The sequence below is a fragment of the Oncorhynchus clarkii genome, chromosome 16 (genome assembly GCF_045791955.1).
Source record: "Oncorhynchus clarkii lewisi isolate Uvic-CL-2024 chromosome 16, UVic_Ocla_1.0, whole genome shotgun sequence".
NCBI classification, from domain to species: Eukaryota; Metazoa; Chordata; class Actinopteri; order Salmoniformes; family Salmonidae; genus Oncorhynchus; species Oncorhynchus clarkii.
Genome location: NC_092162.1, coordinates 53,407,869 through 53,434,860, shown reverse-complemented (window position 1 = coordinate 53,434,860; position 26,992 = coordinate 53,407,869). Strand labels below are relative to the sequence as shown.

Here is a 26,992-nt window from a genome sequence, read left to right as displayed (position 1 = left end):
ATTGAAATACAATTGTCATGAGAAAATTCTAACCAGGAGCACATTTTTTAAACTGAATTTTCCCCTCAGATTCTATCATACATTGTTTTGGGGTCTTTCAGTGTCCCAATAGGAGGGCTGAAGTATTGGATTCTACACCATCTGTAGCTGCCTGAAGCAGAGTGAGTGTCAGCTCTACCTTCGTACTGGGTGTGAATGGCATCGATGAAGGTCTACTGGCTGTGTCACCTGTGTATGTAGAGGTGCCCGTGTTCCCTTGTGGGAGTGAGTGTTGTCTGAACAACAGCAGGTATATTCTCCCTGCAGTTGTGGATCGACTGTATCAATGATATTACCTCAAGTTTCTTGAATGCTTTCCAGAATAGGACTTAATATCTGCAGTAAGTAAATCATCCACTCACTCTCTCCTAGAGCTCACAAAGGCTCCTAGTGCGTACGATTTATAATCAACACAAGAGGTCGTCATATATTCAGCAAAACATTTATTGCTAACATAACACGATGCAATCGCAGAAAAATTACACGCCAGAAGAACACTTATAATATAATAATGATAACGATAACTAATAAATCAGTAGAAAACAAGTCTACAAACAACTGAAATGCACAACTTGAGTTCAGTACACAAGTGTGCATGTCTTAATTCCACAGTTCACTTCTTTGTGTGCGTGTCTAGTCATACCAGTAGAGGCTCAGTGCAGGTGCTGTTGGAACCAGCACCACATTGAGTGTCAACATGGGCCAGAGAGTGACCGTCCCGTAACTTTTGCATTGGAAAACAAAAATGAGGTAGTCCCTCCTCCCTGTTTGTTAGTTTTGCATCCATTTAGTGCCAAATGAATACGGTCCAGAGTTAACACAAGTCCACGAACCATCTAAAAACATGGCTTTTGAATAGAAGTTAATTTCAGGATAGTAAAACATATGCCGTCTGTCTGTCTCTGTGTGTGTTAGGGATGAATAAGTTTTCAGGCCCCATGACTTTTTCAACATTTTGTTACGTTACAGCCTTATTCTAAAATGGATTAAAAATAAATAAATCCTCATGGATTAAAACTTGGAGTCCCCCTGTGATAAATTCAATTGATTGGACAAGGATTTAAATTTTAATACATTTGCAAAAATTTCAAAAAACCTGTTTTCTCTTTGTCATTATGGGGAATTGTGTGTAAATTGATGAGAATTAAAAAAATATTTAATACATTTTAGAATAAGGCTGTAACGTAACAAAATATAGAAAAAGTCAAGGGGTCTGAATACTTTCCGAAGGCAAGTACTAGTAAAACGTTTGGAGACACCAACTCATTCAAGAGTTTCTTTATTTTTACTATATTGTAGAATACTGAAGACATCAAAACTATGAAATAACATATGGAATCATGTAGTAACCAAAAAAGTGTTAAACAAATCAAAATATATTTTATATGTGAGATTCTTCAAAGTAGCCACCATTTGCCTTGACTGACAGCTTTGCACTCTCTTGGTACTCTCAACCAGCTTCATGAGGAAGTCACCTGGAATGCATTTCAATTAACAGGTTAAAAATGTTGTGGAATTTCTTTCCTTTTTAATGCGTTTGAGCCAATTAGTTGTGTTGTGACAAGGTAGTGGTGGTAAGAGACCAAGTCCATATCATGTCACGAACAGCTCAAATAAGCAAAGAGAAATGACAGTCCATCATTACTTTAAGACATTTTGCCACAAAAACCATCAAGCGCTATGATGAAACATGCTCTAATGAGGACAGCCACAGGAAAGGAAGACCCTCTGCTACAGAGGACAAGTTCATTAGATTTTTCTAATATATATTTTTTATTTTACCCCTTTTTCTCCCCAATTTCATGGTATCCAATTGTTGTAGTAGCTACTATCTTGTCTCATCACTACAACTCCCATACGGGCTCGGGAGAGACGAAGGTTGAAAGTCATGCGTCCTCCGATACACAACCCAACCAAGCCGCACTGCTTCTTAACACAGCGCGCAACCAACCCGGAAGCCAGCCGCACCAATGTGTCGGAGGAAACACTGTTCACCTGGCAACCTTGGTTAGCGTGCACTGCGCCCGGCCCGCCACAGGAGTCGCTGGTGCGCGATGAGACAAGGATCTCCCTACCGGCCAAACCCTCCCTAACCCGGACGACGCTAGGCCAATTGTGCGTCGCCCCACGGACCTCCCGGTCGTGGCCGGTTACGACAGAGCCTGGGCGCGAACCCAGGGTCTCTGGTGGCACACCCTTAACCACTGCGCCACCCGGGAGGCCCCTAGTTCATTAGATTTAACTGCAACTCAGATTGCAGCCCAAATAAATGCTTCAGAGTTCAAGTAGCAGACACATCTCAACATCAACTGTTCAGAGGAGACAGTGTGAATTAAGCCTTTATGGTCAAATTGCTGCAAAGAGAGAGAATTACAACAATGGAGCACAGAGAGAACAAAGAGGGAATGGGCCAGTCTTTCCAAATGTGTGAGTGTTCGTGTGTCTGTGCATTTACCCTCCAGTTCCTCCGGGCGCTACTGAAGACCAGCACTCCCCACTGTAGTCCAGACCATCCCGGCTACTTCTCCTTAATTGAGGGTCTGGGATAGGGGCTGGACAGGGGTCTGGAGGTCATGCTAAGGACTGGGGGCTTGACAGGGGTCTGGAGGGTCGAGGTGAGGAGGTGTATTATTTAAGATACTTTAAGACATAGGGTTTCAGGTGCTTCAGAAGATAAGAGACTCTGCTGACCTAGCCATCAGATTGTTAATCAGCCATCACTAGCACAGCGAGACGGCTGCCTACCTACAGACTTGATATCATTGGCCACTTTAATAAATGGAACACTCGTCACTTTAATAAATGTAACACTAGTCACTTTAATAAATGTAACACTAGTCACTTTAATAAATGTAACACTAGTCACTTTAATAAATGGAACACTAGTCACTTTAATAAATGGAACACTAGTCACTTTAATAAATGGAACACTAGTCACTTTAATAAATGGAACACTAGCCACTTTAATAAATGTAACACTAGTCACTTTAATAAATGGAACACTAGTCACTTTAATAAATGGAACACTAGTCACTTTAATAAATGGAACACTTGTCACTTTAATAAATGTAACACTAGACACTTTAATAAATGTAACACTAGTCACTTTAATAAATGGAACACTAGTCACTTTAATAAATGGAACACTAGTCACTTTAATAAATGTAACACTAGTCACTTTAATAAATGTAACACTAGTCACTTTAATAAATGTAACATTAGTCACTTTAATAAATGTAACACTAGTCACTTTAATAAATGTAACACTCGTCACTAATAAATGTAACACTAGTCACTTTAATAAATGTAACACTAGTCACTTTAATAAATGTAACACTAGTCACTTTAATAAATGTAACACTAGTCACTTTAATAAATGTAACACTCGTCACTTTAATAAATGTAACACTAGTTACTTTAATAAATGTAACACTAGTCACTTTAATAAATGTAACACTCGTCACTTTAATAAATGTAACACTAGTCACTTTAATAAATGTAACACTAGTCACTTTAATAAATGGAACACTAGTCACTTTAATAAATGGAACACTAGTCAATTTAATAAATGGAACACTCGTCACTAATAAATGTAACACTCGTCACTTTAATAAATGGAACACTAGTCACTTTAATAAATGTAACACTCGTCACTAATAAATGTAACACTAGTCACTTTAATAAATGTAACACTAGTCACTTTAATAAATGTAACACTAGTCACTTTAATAAATGTAACACTAGTCACTTTAATAAATGTAACACTCGTCACTTTAATAAATGTAACACTAGTTACTTTAATAAATGTAACACTAGTCACTTTAATAAATGTAACACTCGTCACTTTAATAAATGTAACACTAGTCACTTTAATAAATGTAACACTAGTCACTTTAATAAATGTAACACTAGTCACTTTAATAAATGGAACACTAGTCACTTTAATAAATGGAACACTAGTCAATTTAATAAATGGAACACTCGTCACTAATAAATGTAACACTCGTCACTTTAATACATGGAACACTAGTCACTTTAATAAATGTAACACTAGTCACTTTAATAAATGTAACACTCGTCACTTTAATAAATGTAACACTAGTTACTTTAATAAATGTAACACTAGTCACTTTAATAAATGTAACACTTGTCACTTTAATAAATGTAACACTAGTCACTTTAATAAATGTAACACTAGTCACTTTAATAAATGTAACACTAGTCACTTTAATAAATGGAACACTAGTCACTTTAATAAATGGAACACTAGTCAATTTAATAAATGGAACACTCGTCACTAATAAATGTAACACTCGTCACTTTAATAAATGTAACACTAGTCACTTTAATAAATGTAACACTCGTCACTAATAAATGTAACACTAGTCACTTTAATAAATGTAACACTAGTCACTTTAATAAATGTAACACTAGTCACTTTAATAAATGTAAAACTAGTCACTTTAATAAATGTAACACTCGTCACTTTAATAAATGTAACACTAGTTACTTTAATAAATGTAACACTAGTCACTTTAATAAATGTAACACTCGTCACTTTAATAAATGTAACACTAGTCACTTTAATAAATGTAACACTAGTCACTTTAATAAATGTAACACTAGTCACTTTAATAAATGGAACACTAGTCACTTTAATAAATGGAACACTAGTCAATTTAATAAATGGAACACTCGTCACTAATAAATGTAACACTCGTCACTTTAATAAATGGAACACTAGTCACTTTAATAAATGTAACACTAGTCACTTTAATAAATGTAACACTAGCCACTTTAATAAATGTAACACTAGCCACTTTAATAACTGGAACACTAGTCACTTTAATAAATGGAACACTAGTCACTTTAATAAATGTAACACTAGTTACTTTAATAAATGTAACACTAGTCACTTTAATAAATGTAACACTCGTCACTTTAATAAATGTAACACTAGTCACTTTAATAAATGTAACACTAGTCACTTTAATAAATGTAACACTAGTCACTTTAATAAATGTAACACTAGTGACTAGTCACTTTAATAAATGTAACACTAGTCACTTTAATAAATGTAACACTAGTCACTTTAATAAATGGAACACTAGTCACTTTAATAAATGTAACACTAGTCACTTTAATAAATGGAACACTAGTCACTTTAATAAATGGAACACTAGTCACTTTAATAAATGGAACACTAGTCACTTTAATAAATGTAACACTAGCCACTTTAATAAATGTAACACTAGCCACTTTAATAACTGGAACACTAGTCACTTTAATAAATGGAACACTAGTCACTTTAATAAATGGAACACTAGCCACTTTAATAAATGGAACACTAGTGACTAGTCACTTTAATAAATGTAACACTAGTCACTTTAATAAATGTAACACTAGTCACTTTAATAAATGGAACACTAGTCACTTTAATAAATGGAACACTAGTCACTTTAATAAATGGAACACTAGTCACTTTAATAAATGGAACACTAGTCACTTTAATAAATGGAACACTAGTCACTTTAATAAATGTAACACTAGTCACTTTAATAAATGGAACACTAGCCACTTTAATAAATGGAACACTAGTCACTTTAATAAATGGAACACTAGCCACTTTAATAAATGGAACACTAGCCACTTTAATAAATGGAACACTAGCCACTTTAATAAATGGAACACTAGCCACTTTAATAAATGGAACACTAGTCACTTTAATAAATGGAACACTCGTCACTTTAATAAATGGAACACTAGTCACTTTAATGAATGTAACACTAGTCACTTTAATAAATGGAACACTAGCCACTTTAATAAATGGAACACTCGTCACTTTAATAAATGGAACACTCGTCACTTTAATGATGCCACTGTAATAATGTTTACTCATCTCATATGTATCTACTGTATCCTACACTATCTATTCTATACTATCTACTGCATCTTAACCGCTCTGTCACTGCCCATCCATACATTTATATATTCTTATCCCATTCCTTTACTAGATTGTGTGTATTAGGTTTTGCTATGGAATTGTTAGATATTACCTTCAGTTGAAGTTGGAAGTTTACATACACGTTAGCCAAATAATTTAAATTTAAACTGTTTCACAATTCCTGACATTTAATAAAAATTCACTGTCTTTGATTAGTTAGGATCACCACTTTTATTTTAAATGCAATATCAGAATAATAGTAGAGAGTGATTTATTTCAGCTTTTATTTCTTTCATCACATTCCCAGTGGGTCAGAAGTTTACATACACTCAATTTGTATTTGGTAGCATTGCCTTTAAATTGGGTCAAACATTTCAGGTAGCATTCCACAAGCTTCCCACAATAACTTGGGTGAATTTTGTCCCATTCCTCCTGACAGAGCTGGTGTAACTGAGTCAGGTTTGTAGGCCTCCTTGCTCACACACGCCTTTTCAGTTCTGCCCACAAATGTTCAATAGGATTGAAATACATCCACAGGTACACCTCCAATTGACTCAAATTATGTCAATTACCCTATCCGAGCTTATAAAGCCATGACATCAACAGCGAGTTGCAGAAGTCCAGACAGGAGATGACAAGTTCCTGTATTAGGACCTGCACTGCTTCCTGTGTGAGGAAGGGTCGTAGTCTATGGATGTTGCAGAACACAAACCTGCAGGATCGAGTCACTGCTTTGATGTTTGCAGAGAACAACAGGGTGTTGTCCAGGATCACCCCAAGGTTCTTTGCACTCTGTGGGGTAGTCATTCAAATCACTCAAGGCCTTACCATCCTCATACGCTCTCCCATGTTTGTTGAGATCAGTGAGATTGATCATTTTTCTCATGCCATAGCTGCTCCATATCTGAAAACGAACAGACAATATAAAAGTAGAAGCAAACCTTTACGTATTGTATCAGGGTGGGTGAATGAAGTGAGACAAAAATGTGACTGACGCACCCAGGACACTCCAAGCCGCGTACGAACCATCCTGATCTCACGAGCTTACATTCTGTTTCGCTACACGGCTATCAGGATGGTTCGTACGAGGCTAGACCACTCCTTCCTTACCTAATTATTGTCCCACCCCGATTGCTGGAATTGCTCAAATGTACTTAAGTATCAAATGCCTTACATTATGCAAACCAGATAGCACAATGTATTTGTTATTTAATTTACAGATAGCCAGGGCCAGGCACACTACAACACTGACATTCATTTACAAATAAAATGTGTTTAGTGTGTCCGCCAGATCAGATGCAGTAGGGATGAACATGGATGTTGTCTTGATAACTGCGTGAAATGAACCATTTTCCTGTCAAAATGTACTTTTGGGTGTCAGGGAAAATGTATGGAGTAAAAAGTATATTATTTTCTTTAGGAATGTAGGTAAGTAAAAGTTGTCAAAAATATCAATAGTACACTAAAGTACGTATACCCCCAAAAAATACTTAAGTAGTACTTGAAAGGATTTTTACACACATACTATGTAACATCATCCAAAGGCATGACAGCACCAGGAAAGTGTGAGGTGGGGGCTTGTCTGTCCGCTACTTACTCATGGTGTAAGAGACTGCAGGGGTTTGGTGGTAAGATCTTTACTGTCCTCTTGAATCAGTGTCCACTGCTGGGTATTGTGCAGTCTGTTTCCATTGACTGTCTCACTTTGGCTCCACTCTGAGTGCAGTTTGTGGAGAAGTTTGAAAGTTGTATATTTTTTTTTTTTTAAGGTACATTTTAAAGCGAAGAGCATACACACAAAAAAAACTTTTTACGCACCAGCTTGTGCGCATATAACTTTTGTATGGTTTAAATCAGTGTGTGTGTGAGCTCACCTGTCGACAAATTAAAAACTAGTAATGCAGCATCCTTCTGGTTCGGTCGCAGTCACGAAGGCATAATAGGAATGGGATACCCACTATATTCCTTGTACAAAGTAATGACAGCATCGGGTCCCATTCGTGCCCATTCGTGCGGCTATCGACTGTATTTGGAAACACTTTACACTGCATGCACTAACCACATTTATCGATTCGTTTGAGCACAGGTGATATGAAACAACTCGTGCATGCAACGAACATGAATTATCTGCTTAAATGTATAACGTTTAGAGCTAACTTTAATATTAATGAAAATGGAACAAAATGGTCAAATTTTGTTTGAAATTATTACTTCTAAATCTGCAAAAAAATGCAATAATAATTTCTCATCTTTTACCAGGGGCTCCATGTTGACACGGCAGATGATACCATTTTGTGGAGAATGAGATTTAGCAGAACAGGGGTGATGGAGACCAAACGCAAGGGGGCAGCAGCAACACATGACCTTGCAGTCACTGATTTGTTGTCCAGTGTGGATTCACAAAATGAAAACGTTATCCTTCCCTATCAAATCCAACTAGATATAATAATACCGTGTCCGCAGCGATCCATAAATGGTTACTTTTCATCCCTTGCCTTTGATCTGTGCATTACAATGTCAACATTAAAACATTTAACATAAACACAGAGAAAATAATGAATGATTACATAGATACAACAGCCTTACTGCGTTATTACATTTATCCATAATCAATTTATTTGCCTCATCCTTTGGGTTACATAGCATTGTTCATCAAAATACGTGGCTATCTTGGAAAACAACATGATCAGTTATATGGCACTTTGTTGTTGGAGTCCACTCCTAGAATACATATGTATTTGTATAGACAATGAACAAAAATATTGAATATAGTCAATTGAAATACATGTATTAGCCCTTAATCTATGGATTTCACATGACTGGTAATACAGAAAAGCATCTGTTTGTCACTAATACCTTTTTTTAAGTAGGGGCATGGATCAGACAATAAGAAATAAAAGTATCTGGTGTGACCCCCATTTGCCTCATCCAGCACGACGTCTCCTTCACAGAGGTGATCAGGCTATTGATTTTGGCCTGTGGAATGTCTGTGGAATGTTGTCCCACTCCTCTTCAATGGCTGTGTGAAGTTGCTGGATATTGGAGGGAACTGGAACACGCTGTTGTACATGTCGAGCCAGAGCATCCCAAACATGCTCAATGGGTGACGTGTCTGGTGAGTATGCAGGCTGTGGAAGAACTGGGACATTTTCATCTTCCATAAATTGTGAACAGATCCATGCAACATGGGGCTGTGCATTATCATGCTGAAACATGAGGTGATGGAGGCAGATGAATGGTGTGACAACGGGCCTCAGGATCTCTTCACGTTATCTCTGTGCATTCAAATGGCCATCAATAAAATGCAATTGTGTTCATTGTCCATAGCTTATGCCTGCCCATACCATAACCCCAACGCCACCATGGGGTACTCTGTTCACAACATTGACATGAGCAAACCACTCGCCCACACAAGGCCATACACGCTGTCTGCTATCTGCCCAGTACAGTTGAAACCAGGATTGACCCGTGAAGAGCACACTTCTCCAGCGTGCCAGTGGCTATCAAAGGTGAGCATTTGCCTACTGAAGTTGGTTACAATGCTGAACTGCAGTCAGGTCAAGACCCTGGTGAGGACGACAAGCATGCAGATGAGATTCCAAGACAGTTCCTGAAAGTTTGAGCAGAAATTCTTCGGTTTTGCAAACCCACAGTTTCATTACCTGTCCAGGTGGCTGGTCTCAGACGATCCCGCAGGTGAAGCCGGATGTGGAGGTCCTGGGCTGGCATGGTTACACGTGGTCTGCGGTTGGACGTACCGCCAAATCCTCCAAATCGACATTGGAGGTAGTTTATTGTAGAGAAATGAACAGTTTCTGGCAACAGCTCTGGTGGATATTGCACGCTCCCTCAAAACTTGACATCTGTGACATTGTTGTGTGACAAACCTGCACATTTTAGAGTGGCCTTTTATTGTCCCCAGCACAAGGTGCACCTGTTTAATGATTATGCTGTAATCAGTTTTTGGATACTCCATCCACCTTATCTTGGCAAAGGAGAAATGCTCACTAACAGAGATGAAAAAAAAATTGTGCACAAAATTAGAGAAATAAGCCCTTTCTAGGATCTTTTATTTCAGCTCATGAAACACAGGACCAACATGTTGCATTTATATTTTTGTTCAGTTTACATGTATAGATTATATGCACAACCAACCAGCATAAAAATATACATGAAAACACCCAAACGTACATTCCTTGTCCTCTTCCCATATCTGAAGTCTGTAAACAGAACTTATTTTAAAAAATCAATGTACTGTTCTCCCACTTTCAATAAATTAGAAAATAAAATACTGTACATGACCAGAAATGGTTAAGATATTCTTCCGAAAATATTAATAAAAAGATACAATAAACCACCTTTCTGTTTGATTTTCAGGCGTCCCGTAGGTGTCATGATTTTATTATGTAGTGTTAAATTACAAATAAAAACATGCACGCACACGAGTTTGCATTGTCTGCAAAGTCCCTGGTTTGGCAGCAGCCATTGTGTCCTGTGAGATGAGTTTGGGCAAGGGGCCTATTCAAGAGGGTGTAACGTTACAGAACATTCCTATAGAAATGTACTGTGTAGAACAGATAGGATTGTTTGTCATTTGGAAAAGGAAATCATGTCAGCTCTATTCATTACATTTCTATCTGCAACGTTACAAACATTTCGCTTCAATAAATATACCCCAGTATTCTTCTCCTCAGGGTCTCCATCCTATGGGGCCAAGGCACGTTCCATCAATTCCTCTCCTCCAATCCTCTCTTTCATTCCTCACATCACATCTGCTCTCTTGTCCCTCACTTTGTTCCTTAGTTTAGTCCTGGCTTTGAAGGCCGCTGAGTTGAACAGATGCTGTGAAGGAAATAAATCAACAGGTTCGATTTACACCATTCAAAATGAAGAATACCAATATGGAGGGCAGGTTTCTATTGGGTCCTGTGAAGACTAGGCAAACCCATAACATGTCATAGTACCTGCTAAAGAAGCTAATGGGCAGGTACATTTTGTTTAACCGACATATTTCATTAGACAGTGGAGATCTCACATGATATGTGTGTGGTTGTTGAACAGTATTTTCTGGTTTTAGGGCAGTGGTTATGGTTTCAGGGCAGTGGTAATCTGCTGGTGGGTTTACAGACATTTTAAAGTTCATAGGACGTGGGGTCACCTTCTCGAAACGGGAGATCTTGCTGGCTTTGACAGAGGAGTCCAGAATCAGAGGGGGTCCCAGGCCAAAGATATCCCTCAGCAACGGATTAAACTACATAGACAAGACCAGGCACACCCTTAAATATCATAGAATGACAAGCTGACTATTAGCAATTACTAAATGATACATGAGAAAGCATAGGCAAACAAGCATCAAAACCCTTTCAGACATTTGATTAGAACATTGTTGGTTGCAGAGATACCAGATATCTCTGCTGTAAAAAAGTACATTTACCTCACAAACACTTCTAGACCTAGAATTTGTCCTAACCTGAAGGTGGTGTCTCACTCCAGACTCCAGCACCTCTTTGAAGGCATCGTAGACCCTCCTGCGCATCCAGCTGTCAATGTAGATGCCCTCCACACCAAAGCGGATCTTCTCTTCTGTGAAGTCCTCATTCTGCACAGGCGGGGGAGAGAATATTTCCATATTAAAATCAACATTATATAGTTATTTATTTCTCACCCTGACCTATGGTCTCCAGTTAGAGAGACTGGTCTGGGGTGAATTTTAAACCCATTAAGCACCGTTAGAAGTGTATGTGGAGGGACGGGTGGTTCCTCACCTCTATGTAGTGCAGCACCTCTCTGAATATGGAGCGCTGTTTCCTCCTGTCGTTCTTGGCACGGTGTTTGTTCCCGTCAGTGGCCAGACCTTTCAGGCACTCACACAGCATGTCGTTGTCTTCAAATTCCTACAGAGAAAAACACAAGGACAAGGAGGGATATTTCCTCACTTCCTCTCCATGGGATCTACATTGGATCCATATTGTGTTTGAGCCTGTGTGAATAAGACCAGGGACTGTATTCACAAAGTGTCTCAGAATAAGACTGCTGATCTAGGATCAGGTCCTCAATGTCTAATCTTATTCATTGTGATCTAAAAGGCTAAACCTACAGCCCCTGGTTGGTCACGAGGCAGAACATACCCTGTCTATATCTCTTCCCAGTTCAACCAGCAGGGCGATGGTTTCCCCTACAGCTATCCTGTAGCTCACATCGCTGCTCTCCAGGCAGGCCTGTAGCTTGAGTAGATGTCTGAGCACAATAGGAGACAGAGGAAGTGAGATGAGCAAACCAACAGGTTAAATTCACTTTTTATTTAAGGTGCCATCTTGCTGTTTTTCCCCTCATTGGCAAGATCCTGTCTGTATGTGAAATAGCAGCCTATTCCCCATTTATTCCACTAATTTGTCCAAATGTACTGCACCACTGTAGTACATGGGGAATGGTGTCATTTAAGACGCTGCCCTGTTCTGTGTGTTTCACTCACATGTCTAGCAGCACAGTGAGGCGGGAGGCGGGGCAGAGGGTGACGAGTAGAGCCCAAGCGTGCAGGGCGGCGCTGTGGAGCCCAGGGGTACCGGCCTTGGGGGTGGGCAGGGTGCCCTCAAAGTTGGGGTACGACGTGGTGAACACACTTTCCAGGTGACTCATGGATTTGACCAAGTCCTGCCAGAGCGAGAGAGAGCGATTAAGACAGAGAGTGAAGGAGAAACATTAAATTAAGTACGTGATTTGCCATATTACGTTTCTATTCCAGCTACAGAGAAATAGAATGAAAAGGATTTCTAGAGATTCTCACCTCTCCATCTTCCGCAGCAGAAACATAGCAGCACATACCCAGAGCACTGGCACACTGACAGGGAAAACAAAGAGGGGACACTTCAACTCTGAGTGGGCTTATAAGAATACATGCACTTTCAGTGGAAAACTGCAGTCGACAACAGGACTGTGGTGAAGGCCAATGGTGACACTCACGCTCTGGCGGGCGGCCACACTGGCACAGCCGTCAATCATGATGGCGCTGAGGACGGGTCGAAGGATCTTGAAGCCCTCCTCGCTCTCATCCCCCCCGCCCAGCTGCACACACAGCTGGGCACACACTGTGGCCGCTGCAGCCTGCTCCTCTCCACCACCTGAGAGGAGAATGGAGAGAATGATGGACAGAAAGAGAGGGAGAAAAAGGGTGGAGGGTAAGAAACCCTTTACAATCCTTAAGGTCAACAAGAGAAGTCAGGCTATTCAAATCAAATCAAATTTATTTATATAGCCCTTCGTACATCAGCTGATATCTCAAAGTGCTGTACAGAAACCCAGCCTAAAACCCCAAACAGCAAGCAATGCAGGTGTAGAAGCACGGTGGCTAGGAAAAACTCCCTAGAAAGGCCAAAACCTAGGAAGAAACCTAGAAAGGAAGGCTATTGCAGGACTTTGTCAAGAAAAACTCTGAATTCATAGAGCTTAAATTCAGGTATACTTGAAGACGATCCACTGGATCAGCAATGTTTATTTTCCAGCCAAATAAAGGCATGGTAGACCAAACAGTGTGTGCGGGTCGAATTCATCTCCTTGGCCTAGCACCACCTAAAGTCACCTGCGTTTGACTAGATTGAGTAGGTAAATTCAGCCTCTAGCTTCCTCCCTCCACCATCATCACAGACAGTCGCACGGTGTCAGTCTCACCCTTGCGCAGGCTCCTCTCCAGGCAGTCGCTGATGGTGAGGCGTCTCTCTGTCAGGAAGTCACAGAGCAGCCTGGATGAGAAGGCCCCTCTCAGAGACTCCAGGGCTGCCAGGCGTGTCTTTGCACTGCGAGGGACAGGAGGAAGGGGCACGTCAGTATGTCTCCACACAGCTCTGCCTAACGCTGTAGTTATATGAGAGGACACCTCTTACACCACACCATTATGTTGAAGCTGATCTTATGTTCCTCATGTCCATTTACCCAAGTACTAGCAACGTTGGTGGCTTTAGTTCTGAGAAGTTAGGTGTACAGTAAGTCCCTCTGTAAAAACATTTTAAATCCTGCGAGACCCACCTCTTGTCCATCAGGTTGTCTATGCATTGTTTCAGCTTGTCCTCGGTCTCCTCCTGGGCAGTCTGTTCATCTAGTGGCTCACCTGCTCCTGTGGTGGACACAGAGGAAACGACAGGTAAGCGCCAAAACAAAGAGCTTATATCAACTGCATGACGCTTCTTTGGATGATGCACCTGTGTTTAGTAGTGTGAGAGCACATGAATGTTGACTTAGCTTGTGTGTGTGTGTGTGTGTGTACCCACCTGGGCTGTCGTCCAGCACCGAGGCGTTCTCGCTGGCACTGCTGCAGTGACTGAGCACATCAGACGCCAGGTCATCATCACTGGCACCAGACCCACCCTTCACCCCATTCCTCCCCCCTATGAGAGAGAACGGAGGATAGAAAGAACAAGGAGAGTGGAGGATAGTAGGTGAGAGCAAGAGAAAAGGGGAAAGAGATGCAGAGAGATAGGAGTGTGAGTTTGAGGTGAACGTGGTCTCTGTCAGTGGCTCACTCAGCTGTCTGTCTCTGTCAGTAATGACATCCGAGGACCCTTGTAGAGACCAAAGTCTATTCTCTCCCCAGTGCTGACACACACGGGCACGTCACATGCAGCTAAACTGGGAAGGCTGGTTGCGGGCGGCCGCTGCCTGAAGTGTTAATCCCTCAGACACAGCCGAGCCAACTGACTGGCACTGCCCCTAGTACAGCTACCAGACTGTGGCCCTATCCTGACAGATGGCAGAGACAGTGAGGATATAGTCACACATGGCCACACTGCCTTACTCCAGTGATCAAGACCTAGCATACCAAGGCTCAAAGGAATTCATCCTTCAAGACAGACCTTTCTTAGTTTATCAGTGAAGTTGGATCCCCAGGTTGAACCGCCAAAATCAGCCTGCCCAGCCCCAGCAGAGAGCTTTACTGGGGGAAAGTTCACCGGGATGACAGACCTGATGCAGGGAATCAAGCTGTAAAATCACCTCCCTGTTGAATAGCTCTAGGGCTGGGGGAAGCCTGACCAGGCTCCACATTGTCATTTACTATGACGTCCTAGAATACACTGCGTGACCAAAAGTACTGTATCAACAATGGCCTCCAGGAAGCATGTCCATTCATTTAGTGTCATCAAGGCAAAGGGTGGCTACTTTGAAGAACCTCAAATATATTTTGATTTGTTGAACTTTTTTGGTTACTACATGATTCCATGTGTGTTATTTTATAGTTTTTACAATGTAGAAAATAGTAAAAATAAAGAAAAGCCCTTTAATGAGTAGGTGTCCAAACTTTTGACTGGTGCTGTAATTCATTCCCATAAGTCACCTTCTCTGTCTCTAGTGATCATACTGTACAGAGTGGGCCCTTATCAGTCACGTGACTTACTGGTACTCAACCTTGAACCTCAGGCAGAGTGTTCACAGCCAACACTATGCACGTGTCAGCCTATGGCAATCACTCAAGCTTTCCACAAGTGTCTGCACCTCAGTCATGACAAGGGGAGGCGCTTGAGAGTGTGACAGGGCTTTTCTTTTCCAGACACAGCCAGTGAGATGAAGGGGCTTCCTGTCCCCACAAGTCTCAAAACTTAGTCTTGGCCAATTGGGTCTTTAACTGAGCTTTTCAAAACATAAGCAACTTCCCTGCTGCCTAAGCTCGAAACCACAGATAAGAAAAAACAAACACAGGGTGTAAGAGATGGGAAAGCTGACAAATGGTAATGCCATGGTTTATGCAGCATTCTGAATGAAGCCTCTATGAGAGGAGTTAGGTCAGTGAGTTGGCCAACATGTGCAGAGGGGACGGCGGAGCTGGGGGTATCCAAGATGTGGATACAGTGTTAGTAGGACAGAGAGGGAGAGAGAAGGCTGGGAGTCCTGGGACCAGCCGGAGTGACATGAGGCAGGGTAAAACAACACTTCCGAGGACATTGTTTGGAATATTCAAACCTAGCTACTACACCTGTAAAGTCATGAGCCATGCAATATCATATGAACTGTAACAATGACGAACGGTAAAGATGAGTTAGTCAAGTGGGTGGAGAAGTACTGGGATGTGATGGTCAAGTGGGAATAGTTGACAGATGGCCATGGGCATCAAATTAGTCCAGGTGATGTAGGGACACATTAGTACGTGGGTCCAGGTTACATGAACGGTGAATAAGATTTGAAGCAGGCCAGGGGTTGGAGTCCTGCTGTGTTACCTTTGAGAGACGGGGCCCTTGGCCAACAGATACAACTGTATAACCCCCCGTCTGTGACAGCCAGTTAAGGGGTTCAGGTGCAGGGAGAAGGGATGAAAGGTTGGCCATGGATGGAGGAAGATACTATTAGAGAGTAAACCTCCTCTCCTTCTTCATGTTGCTCTCAGCAGTGCAGCTCTTGCTTTCACCAGACACTTCTCTGTGTAACCTGTCCCGTTTGATCATTCTCATCAATTGAACAGCAATAAGATTAATTCTACCATCTTTACTACGGGTCACATGGAGATATCTAATATAGATTACTCAGTGGTTGTTATAAACATGGATTTTACTTGGAGATAGCTAGCTAAAGTATTCCAGTTGAGCAAACATTCATTAGAATGTCATTTTACCGTTTCTACCACTATGCTGACATTTGGCCACCTGTACATGTGACAAAAAGGAGTTTGAGCATTCAGTAATCTGACCCCTAGTCTGAGTCCATTATCGTGGGGAGACGTGTTGAGTCCTCACGTTATGTGCACTTCCCAAATCAGACCACAATTGACCGGGGGCGGAGCTCCCTGCCAGCCTAGGGACTAGGGCTGGGCGATAGATCAAATCAATTCTACTTAATGTTTGAACGCAATGTTCCAAATGCCAGTACTGCAAGAATCAAGGTTTAATTTGTTTGTTTATATGAGCATTTGTCTTTTTGGTCTCGTCTCTTTCGCTCCTTCTGTGCAACTTCCCAGTCGCACACACCAAGCCCCCAGTCGCACACACCAAGCCCCTCGCCCTGCCACTCACAACAAAGATGGAAGATCACTTCTTCCTCTCTGACAGAAAGCAGTTTCAACTCGCTATTTGCATTTGAGGTTTGGTCCAACAGAATCGGTCATATGGACACAGAAACACATTGAGACATTGTCCTAAAGGCCTTAACCTTTCTATCCATACCATTTGTACCAACTGACCCTACTAAAATATGGAATATCAATGAACATGGTGGAAAATGTATAATCAGTTTCGGTTGCACACGGCCTTGGAGTTTCACGTACCGCTAGCTGCATTTTAGCCAGGTCTACGGGCTAGTTGTCTAGTTTGTGTTTTATGAATGTGCAATGAGCATAAAAACATTCCTTTATATATGGGCAGAAGTTCCTTAGGATCCGTAATTTGAATGTTTCTACCACTATGCTGACATTTGGCCACCTGCACACATGGCAAAAAGTCTCAGCATTCAGCAATGACAGTCTCATTCTGAGAAAGAAAAGCATCTTATCCAGGAAGGACACTTGATTTCAACATTAAACAAAGGCGGACAACTAAGTTTACACATGTAACCACGGTTATGTGAGCTATTGGATCACTCCAATATGGTAGCCTTCCGAGGCTCTGAGAAAGAATATGAGATTAGTCCCGTGTACCGGGTAGTTCTGCAACTGACCACCTTAAATAGCTGCCGCCATACTACTTCCACCTCGTGTCCTTTGAGGAGCCGTAGATCACAGAGAGGATTGGAGAGATCCAATAGCTCACATAACCGTGGTTACATAAGTAACCTTTGACATGTAGCACTATGTTGGATCACGCCAATATGGTATCACAATACCAGATTCAAATCGGTGAACTAGGTAAGGGCCAGACAGAGAACAAAGTCCCGTAGGACTGAGCTCAGGGCTATGTCCCTCAGTTCCCACTCAGGGTTTGGGCAAAACCCACCACAGCAGTTCCGACCTCATTGGCGGGGGCAACAATGACTCGATGTACCTAGAAAAAAGGTGCTAGACGATGCGCAACTGGCTGAGGCGCAAATGTCATTGAGAGGAACTCCTCAAAGCAGTGCCCACGATATACCTACTCCTCTAGTAGGTATAAGTATATACCTAACACCCAGCTCATCCGAAGGAGGAGCATATGCGGACAAACGTAAGGGTCAGTTCACATCTGTCAAACAGGACCTTCGGCAAGAATAAGAGGTTAAGACGGAGGGTGACACTCCTCGTCTGGACCCATTCGTAAACACATTCAGCGCACACTGAAAAAGCATGAAGTTCGCTCACCCTCTTAGTTGAGGTAATAGCCAACAGGAATGCCACCTTCATCGATAGATGCTTCAAAGTCCTCGACTCTAGGGGCTCAGCAAGCACTGACAGCACCACGTTAACGTTCCAGTTTGGCACCGAGTGGGCCATTGCTGGACACAGACGTCGAGCTCCATAAATTTGGAGAGCAATGAACTTCATCGTGGCATGCCGAGATAACGGCTATACTCTCAATGTGGAATGTCCCTCGGCCTGCATTGAGCAGTGACTAAAACCATTTGCACATATGGCTCTCACACCAGGTACAGAATATGCCCCACCACATTTGATATGACGCGTTGGTGGAAGAAACCATGGCGCTCCGCACTGTGTTCACCACATTGTCCTAAAGGCCTAGACAGGTCCACCAACGCCTCAGAGGCCAAGCCCGAAGATGGAGGCGGTGCAGATCCAAATTCCAACAGTTTAAGGCAATATTGTAGTTCCCAAGGTATGTCCAACCTGATTAGCCAATGGGCTTTCATGATTTTGCAGGAAAATCATTATTAGTTCAGCGCAAGACAACCCGCCTCCACTCTACTCTAAATTCAAAACCAAGGCGGCACTGACGATGATTTGTTTTCACATGGCTAGCAGCTAGCAAGCTTTCTTTTGATATTTAAAAAGTTAAGGGCGCAAAATGTCATCAGCAAAGAAAAATAAGGCAGATGTCCGCTCATCTTTTGCCTCTTGGACAAAGGAATATGGATTTGTTTAACTAAAGGGACGGGCTGTTTGCACTCTGTTGTAAAACTGTTGTTTGTCGGACATCAAGTGTACTGCGTCATTTTGAAATGAGACATGAGAAAAACTTCAAGGATGAGGCGGACAAGGCTTTAGGAATCAAGAGGGCCCTGTCCAGGTATGAAAAGCAAAGCAGTGTGTTTCAAATCTACATGCAGTCAAATCAAGCTACAAAGTTTGCTCAGTGCATTGCTAAACATGGAAACCAATTTACTGATGGGGGAAAATGTCAAGGAGGATTTCCTCAGTAGTTCACAGGCTTTACTTGATGGATTGCCTAACAAAAGACACAATCATCTCAAAGACATCAAATCAAACTCTGTCATCTGGCCCGAACACAACAGGTGTGGACCTTACCGTGAAATGCTTACTTATAAGCCCTTAACCAACAATGCAGTTCAAGAAAGAGTTAAGAATATATTTACCAAATAAGCTAAAGTTAAATTTTTTTTTAAAAACACAAAAAACAATAACGAAGCTATATACAGGGGGTACCGGTACCGAGTCAACATGAGGGGGTACAGGTTAGTCGAGGTAATTTGTACATAGGTAGGGGTAAAGTGACTATGCCTAGATAATAAACAGTGAGTAGCAGCAGTGTAAAAACTAGGGATGCACAATATAAATATTAAAAATTAAAAAAGACAAAAAAATTACAAAAAAAATAAAGTAGGTGAGCATACCGGAATCGGCCGATATTAACTAAAAATACCAACATTAGACCGATGTCTAGTTTAACGCCGATGTGCAAAACCGATGTCAAAGCTGACGTGCATACCTATATAAACGTAGGTAGATGACGTGCATACCTATATAAACGTAGGTAGATGAGGTAATGACGCCACGAAAAATACAGCGCTACACAGAACAAAAGCAGAAAAATACTAAGTGCACACTTCCAACAACTAAACAAGTTCAAGTCCAGCAGTCATTTGAAAAAGTTTGAACATTTCAGCGAGACAACTCAAAAGAGAAATACATTAATGACAAGATAATGGAATTCATTGCCCTTGACAAATCAACCGTTCTCTGTCGTGGATGATGTTGGCTTTCGCCGACTGATCGAGCCCCAGTACACACTATTTTTCAGATGTTGCCCTACTGGAGTTACACAGTATTGTTGAAACGCACATGTATGAGCTACTTGCTGTGGGCATCACTGCCCACACTGCCCACTGACGGATAAGTTTGCCTGCATTAAAGTCCCCCAGCCACTAGGAGCGCTTCTTCTGGATGAGCATTTTCTTGTTTGCTTTTGGCATTATACAGCTGGTTGAGTGAGGCCTTAGTGCCAGCATCGGTCTGTGGTGGTAAATAAACAGCTACGAATAATATAGATGAGAACTCTTGGTATACAGTGTGGTCTCCAGCTTATCATAAGTCTCTGAGCAATACCCAGAGACTTCTTTAATATTAGACATTGCGCACCAGTGAATGACATTCCACATATAGCAGTTGTCAGATACTGTGACTCAGAGCAGGTAGGTGAGGAGCTGCTTTGTCCAAAACCCATGCATAGTAACACTAAAGGGGAAGATGTAGCAAAAGCCTTCACAGATCATTTTGAGGAGAGTGGTGTCGATATTAAAAACGTTCGCCATTACAACTGACAGTGCCCCCACTAATGGTAGGGAAACAAACTATTCGCAAAGCTGATTGAAGATTAAATTGGCCACCCTGTGGTTAAATTTCACTGTCATTCACCAAGAGAATCTGTTCCAAGATTTCAAATTCCGATTTTAGGTACTGTGATAGCTTCTGTAGTTCAAATTGTGAATTTCCTTGTTGCTCACTTGTCTCTGAACAAATCCACTAAGACTTTCCTCTTCACTGCAGTGTCAGTAGAGGGAAGTTTCTGGAACAGTTTGTGGAGTGTTTGGATAAGGTTAAAGCCGTTCTGGCTGAAAAGGGCCAAAACTACCCAGAGCTTGAGGATTGGCTTGTAAAACTGATGTGTTACACTGACGTAACAGGTTACCTCAATGAGCTCAACCTGCGCCTGCAGGATTCAGGCCAAACAGTGCTGGATGTGTTCCATGCATGGAAGGCATTCATTGCCAAGCTAGAAGAAGTTTACTAGCGGGATATTCAAAGTGGAACGTTCCGCTACTTCAAGCAACTCAAAAGGGCTGTCAACGCAATAGTCAGTACTGACGCCATCGGAGTGTACATGGGGGAGCTAAAGTCGGAGTTCTCTGTCAGATTTAAAGACTTCAAGGAACATGGCCCAATGTTTTATTTTTTGATCAAGCCAGACAACTTTGAGGAGAGCGACTTGGATCGGTCTGTGTTTCATTGGATGGGAACCAAGGACTTTGAAATGCAGCTGATCGAGCTCAAGGCATCCTCCCTTTGGTCATCAAAATTCATGGAGCTGCGCAAAGAACTGGAAGGGACAGAGCGATCAAGGGGCCTCCATTATCCAATGTTGGGAGAGCCTGCCAGTGAAAGGACGGTCTGAAGAAGGTTGCATATGTGCAATGCTTTCAGCATTCAAATCCACGTATCTATGCGAACTTTTCACACATTAAGTCAATACTGAGCCCCTCACGCTGCCGGCTGACCACTCAGAGGCCTGTGTGCAGCTCAGTCTCCTAATATAGCCCAGATATTACGCGGCTCAGCAATGGAAAGCAGGGACAAGGATCGCATTAAAAAATCGGTAAGATGTGATCGGTAAGATGTGATTTTCAATACAAAATGATATAACCTTGTAATGTTCATGCCAGTAAATTTCAGCAATTAGTAATGTGAGAGTGTGTTGCAGGGGATATGGAATAAGACGGGGGAGACAAGAGACTGAGTAGGCTACGATTCTCAGCAGTAGTTATGGACATGATAACACATTATGTTTAGGGTTGTTGTTAGGCCTGTCGCCTGTCTTTTTTTATTGAACCTTGTATTTTTAAATAAATGTTAGTTTTTTTAATCACATATTATTTGGCCTTTGTAGTTCTGTAGCCTATATTGAAATGTGACTTCCACAAAAATGAATGGAGGAGCAATTTAAAACACATGATTTATTATTAACAAAGATGTATAAATCATATTTCCAAATGTTCTAACAACATTTCCATATAAACAATCAAAATGTCTGATAAATGCAATTGAAAACAGTGAAGTGTCTCACCACAATGAAATCTGGATTCTATCTGGATAAAACTCAAACTAATATTGTCCATCATTCAAAAACATAAATAAAACCAACATTTAGACAGCTTTACAAAATATACATAAAACCACTAACACAGCCCATCAAGTCACAATAAAGCACACTTCAAAATTAAAATGACCATCGCTTTAAATCTGCTAACCACAACTGCATGTCAGACAAATACACATAACGCAATGGAATAATAAACACAAAAGAAAAAACTTACAAACCCGACAAAACAATGCCAAAATCAGGAAGTAGAATACAAAGATCTATAGATGTGTTTTAAAAAGGAGCGAAGACAGCGGCCTTGGTGTGGTATCGCTCATCTGATGTAGCTCGGCCTATAGTGGAGCTCCGTGGTGCTAATGGACAGCGCCTTGGTGTGGCATCGCTCATCTGATGTAGCTCGGTCTATAGTGGAGCTCCGTGGTGCTAATGGACAGCGCCTTGGTGTGGCATCGCTCATCTGATGTAGCTAGGCCTATAGTGGAGCTCCGTGGTGCTAATGGACAGCGCCTTGGTGTGGCATCGCTCATCTGATGTAGCTCGGCCTATAGTGGAGCTCCGTGGTGCTAATGGACAGCGCCTTGGTATGGCATCGCTCATCTGATGTAGCTCGGCCTATAGTGGAGCTCCGCGGTGCTAATGGACAGCGCCTTGGTGTGGCTTCGCTCATCTGATGTAGCTCGGCCTATAGTGGAGCTCCGTGGTGCTAATGGACAGAGCCTTGGTGTGGCATCGCTCATCTGATGTAGCTCGGCCTATAGTGGAGCTCCGTGGTGCTAATGGACAGCGCCTTGGTGTGGCATCGCTCATCTGATGTAGCTCGGCCTATAGTGGAGCTCCGTGGTGCTAATGGACAGCGCCTTGGTGTGGCATCGCTCATCTGATGTAGCTCGGCCTATAGTGGAGCTCCGTGGTGCTAATGGACAGCGCCTTGGTGTGGCATCGCTCATCTGATGTAGCTCGGCCTATAGTGGAGCTCCGTGGTGCTAATGGACAGCGCCTTGGTGTGGCTTCGCTCATCTGATGTAGCTCGGCCTATAGTGGAGCTCCGTGGTGCTAATGGACAGCGCCTTGGTGTGGTATCGCTCATCTGATGTAGCTCGGCCTATAGTGGAGCTCCGTGGTGCTAATGGACAGCGCCTTGGTGTGGCATCGCTCATCTGATGTAGCTCGGTCTATAGTGGAGCTCCGTGGTGCTAATGGACAGCGCCTTGGTATGGCATCGCTCATCTGATGTAGCTCGGCCTATAGTGGAGCTCCGTGGTGCTAATGGACAGCGCCTTGGTGTGGTATCGCTCATCTGATGTAGCTCGGCCTATAGTGGAGCTCCGTGGTGCTAATGGACAGCGCCTTGGTGTGGCATCGCTCATCTGATGTAGCTCGGTCTATAGTGGAGCTCTGTGGTGCTAATGGACAGCGCCTTGGTATGGCATCGCTCATCTGATGTAGCTCGGCCTATAGTGGAGCTCCGCGGTGCTAATGGACAGCGCCTTGGTGTGGTATCGCTCATCTGATGTAGCTCGGCCTATAGTGGAGCTCCGTGGTGCTAATGGACAGCGCCTTGGTGTGGCATCGCTCATCTGATGTAGCTCGGTCTATAGTGGAGCTCCGTGGTGCTAATGGACAGTGCCTTGGTGTGGCATCGCTCATCTGATGTAGCTCGGCCTATAGTGGAGCTCCGTGGTGCTAATGGACAGCGCCTTGGTGTGGTATCGCTCATCTGATGTAGCTCGGCCTATAGTCGAGCTCCGTGGTGCTAATGGACAGCGCCTTGGTGTGGTATCGCTAATCTGATGTTGCTCGGCCTATAGTGGAGCTCCGCGGTGCTAATGGACAGCGCCTTGGTGTGGCATCGCTCATCTGATGTAGCTTGGCCTATAGTGGTGCTAATGGACAGCGCCTTGGTGTGGCATCGCTCATCTGATGTAGCTAGGCCTATAGTGGAGCTCCGTGGTGCTAATGGACAGCGCCTTGGTGTGGCATTGCTCATCTGATGTAGCTCGGCCTATAGTGGAGCTCCGTGGTGCTAATGGACAGCGCCTTGGTGTGGCATCGCTCATCTGATGTAGCTAGGCCTATAGTGGAGCTCCGTGGTGCTAATGAACAGCGCCTTGGTGTGGCATCGCTCATCTGATGTAGCTGGGCCTATAGTTGCGGTACTATGTTTTACCATCTTGGTGTGCTGTAGCCCTGGAGTGCTGCAACTTGACTAACAAAGACAGCTATAGGCTACGAGAGTATTAAGTTATTTTTAAATAAAGAGGTGAGTCTACTTACGAGTGCTTGATATGTTTCGTTCAGTTATGGAATTCTTCTGTTTGTGGGCAATTAAACATTCAATACACAATTAGCTGTAATGCACATATGAACATCATAACTGGCACGCAGATCGTTAGAAATGGTAGGATAAATTGTAAATTGGCACTCAACAGAAAAAAGGTTGCCAACCCGTGGTGTAGACTCCAGGCCCCCATCCGGCGGGACTGGGCCCACGGCAAGAGCTACCAAGCCATTGGATCAGGAAATGTTGTCCTACCAGATAGGGCTGGAACTGTTGAAGAGCTAGGCGAACCACCCTGAGCTCCAGCACATTGATGTCAGCCTACTCATTGATAGCCTCTAATTTAGTGAATTTACGAGCCATTGCAAGCCAAGAAACAGAGATACAGTATTGCGATATAGGCCTACATCTTTTGTTTACCGATACATGGTTCTGACTGTACTGCCTGGTGGCCCACCTGCCTAGTGACCCTGCCTTTTCTTGCTCTTTCAACTACTCATCTCCTCCATTGCAAAATACTGAATCTTAGTGGTAGTAGGAATAGAAGCTCGGATCGAAGGGCAAAGAATCAACTCCCCACCACAAATCACAGGCACATGCCATTAGGTCTCTTTTTCAGACTAACACCAGCCTTGCTAGGAATACTCCCAGTGCACAAGCTACTATGTTAGAGCTATGTGGCAATGTCACTTTGAATGCGTTTGCTTTTCATGTATTGTGTAATTGATGTGTATTTAGATAGTTATGTATACTGCAATTGTTGTTTATTGATGTTTGACAGGTCACTGTAAATAAGAATATGTCCTCAATCGACTTAACTGCATAAATAATGATGAAATAAAATGATCAAGTGGTCAATTATAACAAGCAAAGTTAGCTAGCTAAGGCAAAATTGCTTGCAAATAAATCTAGCTAGCTAGCTAACGTACTGAGCAAGATAAACAAATTGTCTAGCTCAGAATGCAAACAAAACACTGCATACTGTACAGATATATAGTGTGTTATAGCAGTTATATAAGGTGTTAGATAGCTAGCTATTATCAAACACCAGTTTGTCAATGCATTGCTACAAATAATGGTCATTCTATGAGAAAGTAGCTAACTACTGTAGTGTAGCAACTTTGTTCCATATGGAACCGATCAATTCAGGCAGTTGCACAGCATTTATGCCAGCTTAGATTGTGATACAAATAATATATATTAGCCCTTTGCTACACATAATCATATGTTAACAAATAAGACAGCAGTTAGCCAACTTACCCTTGTTTGAACTACGTTTCCCTTTTTTACTCCTTGGCATGTCGCCAATCAGGTTTCTTCACAAATTCACTTCCAAGTCTCAACAGGGCACCCCCGGAGCCGAAACTGAACAATTAATATTCAAGGCCTTGACAGTCTTTTGAAAACAACCTCGGAGGTCACGATGTATTCAAGATCTTAATTAGTGTGATGACACCATATATAAAAAAAATTAAAAAATAACGTTAGCTAGACTCGATCCCCCACTTGTTTTTAGTGGCACCACGTTTCACCACCGCAGATGATGTGGAGTTGGCTTTACAAGTCGAGGAATTTGTTTTTCTTCATTACCTGTGATTGTCCCCGGGTAACCGATATCTAATGCCAGATTGAGATACAACATGTTTTTTAAAGTGTTTGGAATGGAGTATCGAGCACGTTGCTGTTCCAAATTCACACATCTTCTTCTTTGGTATAAAGGCGTTCCACAAGCAAACGTTTAAGGTGTATGCCGCCACCTATTGCACTGGAGTGTGCGATCAATCATGGTTTGCCTAATTCTGTACTAAGAAAAAACAAATCCCATTAACTTCTATCAAACCCTCCCCAAAAACTCTATCCCTCTTCAAACTTTCTCTATCATGTTCAGACAATCTAACTATAGGATTAAGCAGCATTTAAAAATCATGTCAACAGAAACATATACTGTTATTCCTAATTACTGTTGCCGTATCCACAATCATTTTCAACCTGACATTTCTGCTTTTCACAATCCGAGTCGTGTTGATAACCTTCCCAAAGTCAATTTTATTTACCAACAAAGTGTCCTTTGACACAGCACATTTATGGGAGCAAGAATTCTGAAAAGGCCTCGAAACCATGTCAGGAACACTGGGCTATAATAAGAAGGTCGACCAGTAAAAGCACCAGTTCTAACAAATCCACCATCTTCTCCTGGGTAAGTGGTAACTGCTTTCAGACCCACCTCTTATTAGATATATTAGGCAAAGCTGTGTTTTGTAGTCATATGATGATTCTCATTTAAGTGCCCAAAGCATGAATTCGTCTTCGACTAAACTACAGTATCCATAATACCCCAAAACAAATCAGCTGTTGGGGTCGTCCGACAATTTGTGTGAATTTTACTGTGAAACGCTTACTTATGAGTCCTTTCGCAATGATGCAGAGTAAAAAATTAAGAAAAATTGTCCAATCAAATTGTATTTTTCACACGCTTTGTAAACAGTAGGTGTAATCTAACAGTGAAATGCTTACTTACGGATCCTTTTCCAACAATGCAGAGTTCAAGATAAAGAT

The 26,992-nt window shown here is 42.1% G+C and overlaps 1 protein-coding gene across 1 annotated transcript; it reads right to left on the bottom strand.

Moving 5' to 3' along the window:
• Window positions 1-10,026: 10,026 nt before the first annotated feature.
• LOC139368727 (interferon-related developmental regulator 2-like) lies at window positions 10,027-26,168 on the bottom strand. The gene is made up of 12 exons (XM_071108020.1): window positions 25,697-26,168; window positions 14,245-14,361; window positions 14,003-14,090; window positions 13,649-13,773; window positions 12,944-13,101; window positions 12,768-12,821; window positions 12,456-12,634; window positions 12,112-12,220; window positions 11,749-11,877; window positions 11,454-11,582; window positions 11,142-11,234; window positions 10,027-10,825 (listed from the first exon to the last, which is right to left on the bottom strand). The coding sequence occupies exons 1-12, from the start codon at window positions 25,734-25,736 to the stop codon at window positions 10,745-10,747; spliced, it is 1,302 nt and encodes a 433-aa protein (XP_070964121.1). The 5' UTR covers window positions 25,737-26,168; the 3' UTR covers window positions 10,027-10,744.
• Between the last annotated feature and the right edge of the window lie 824 nt (window positions 26,169-26,992).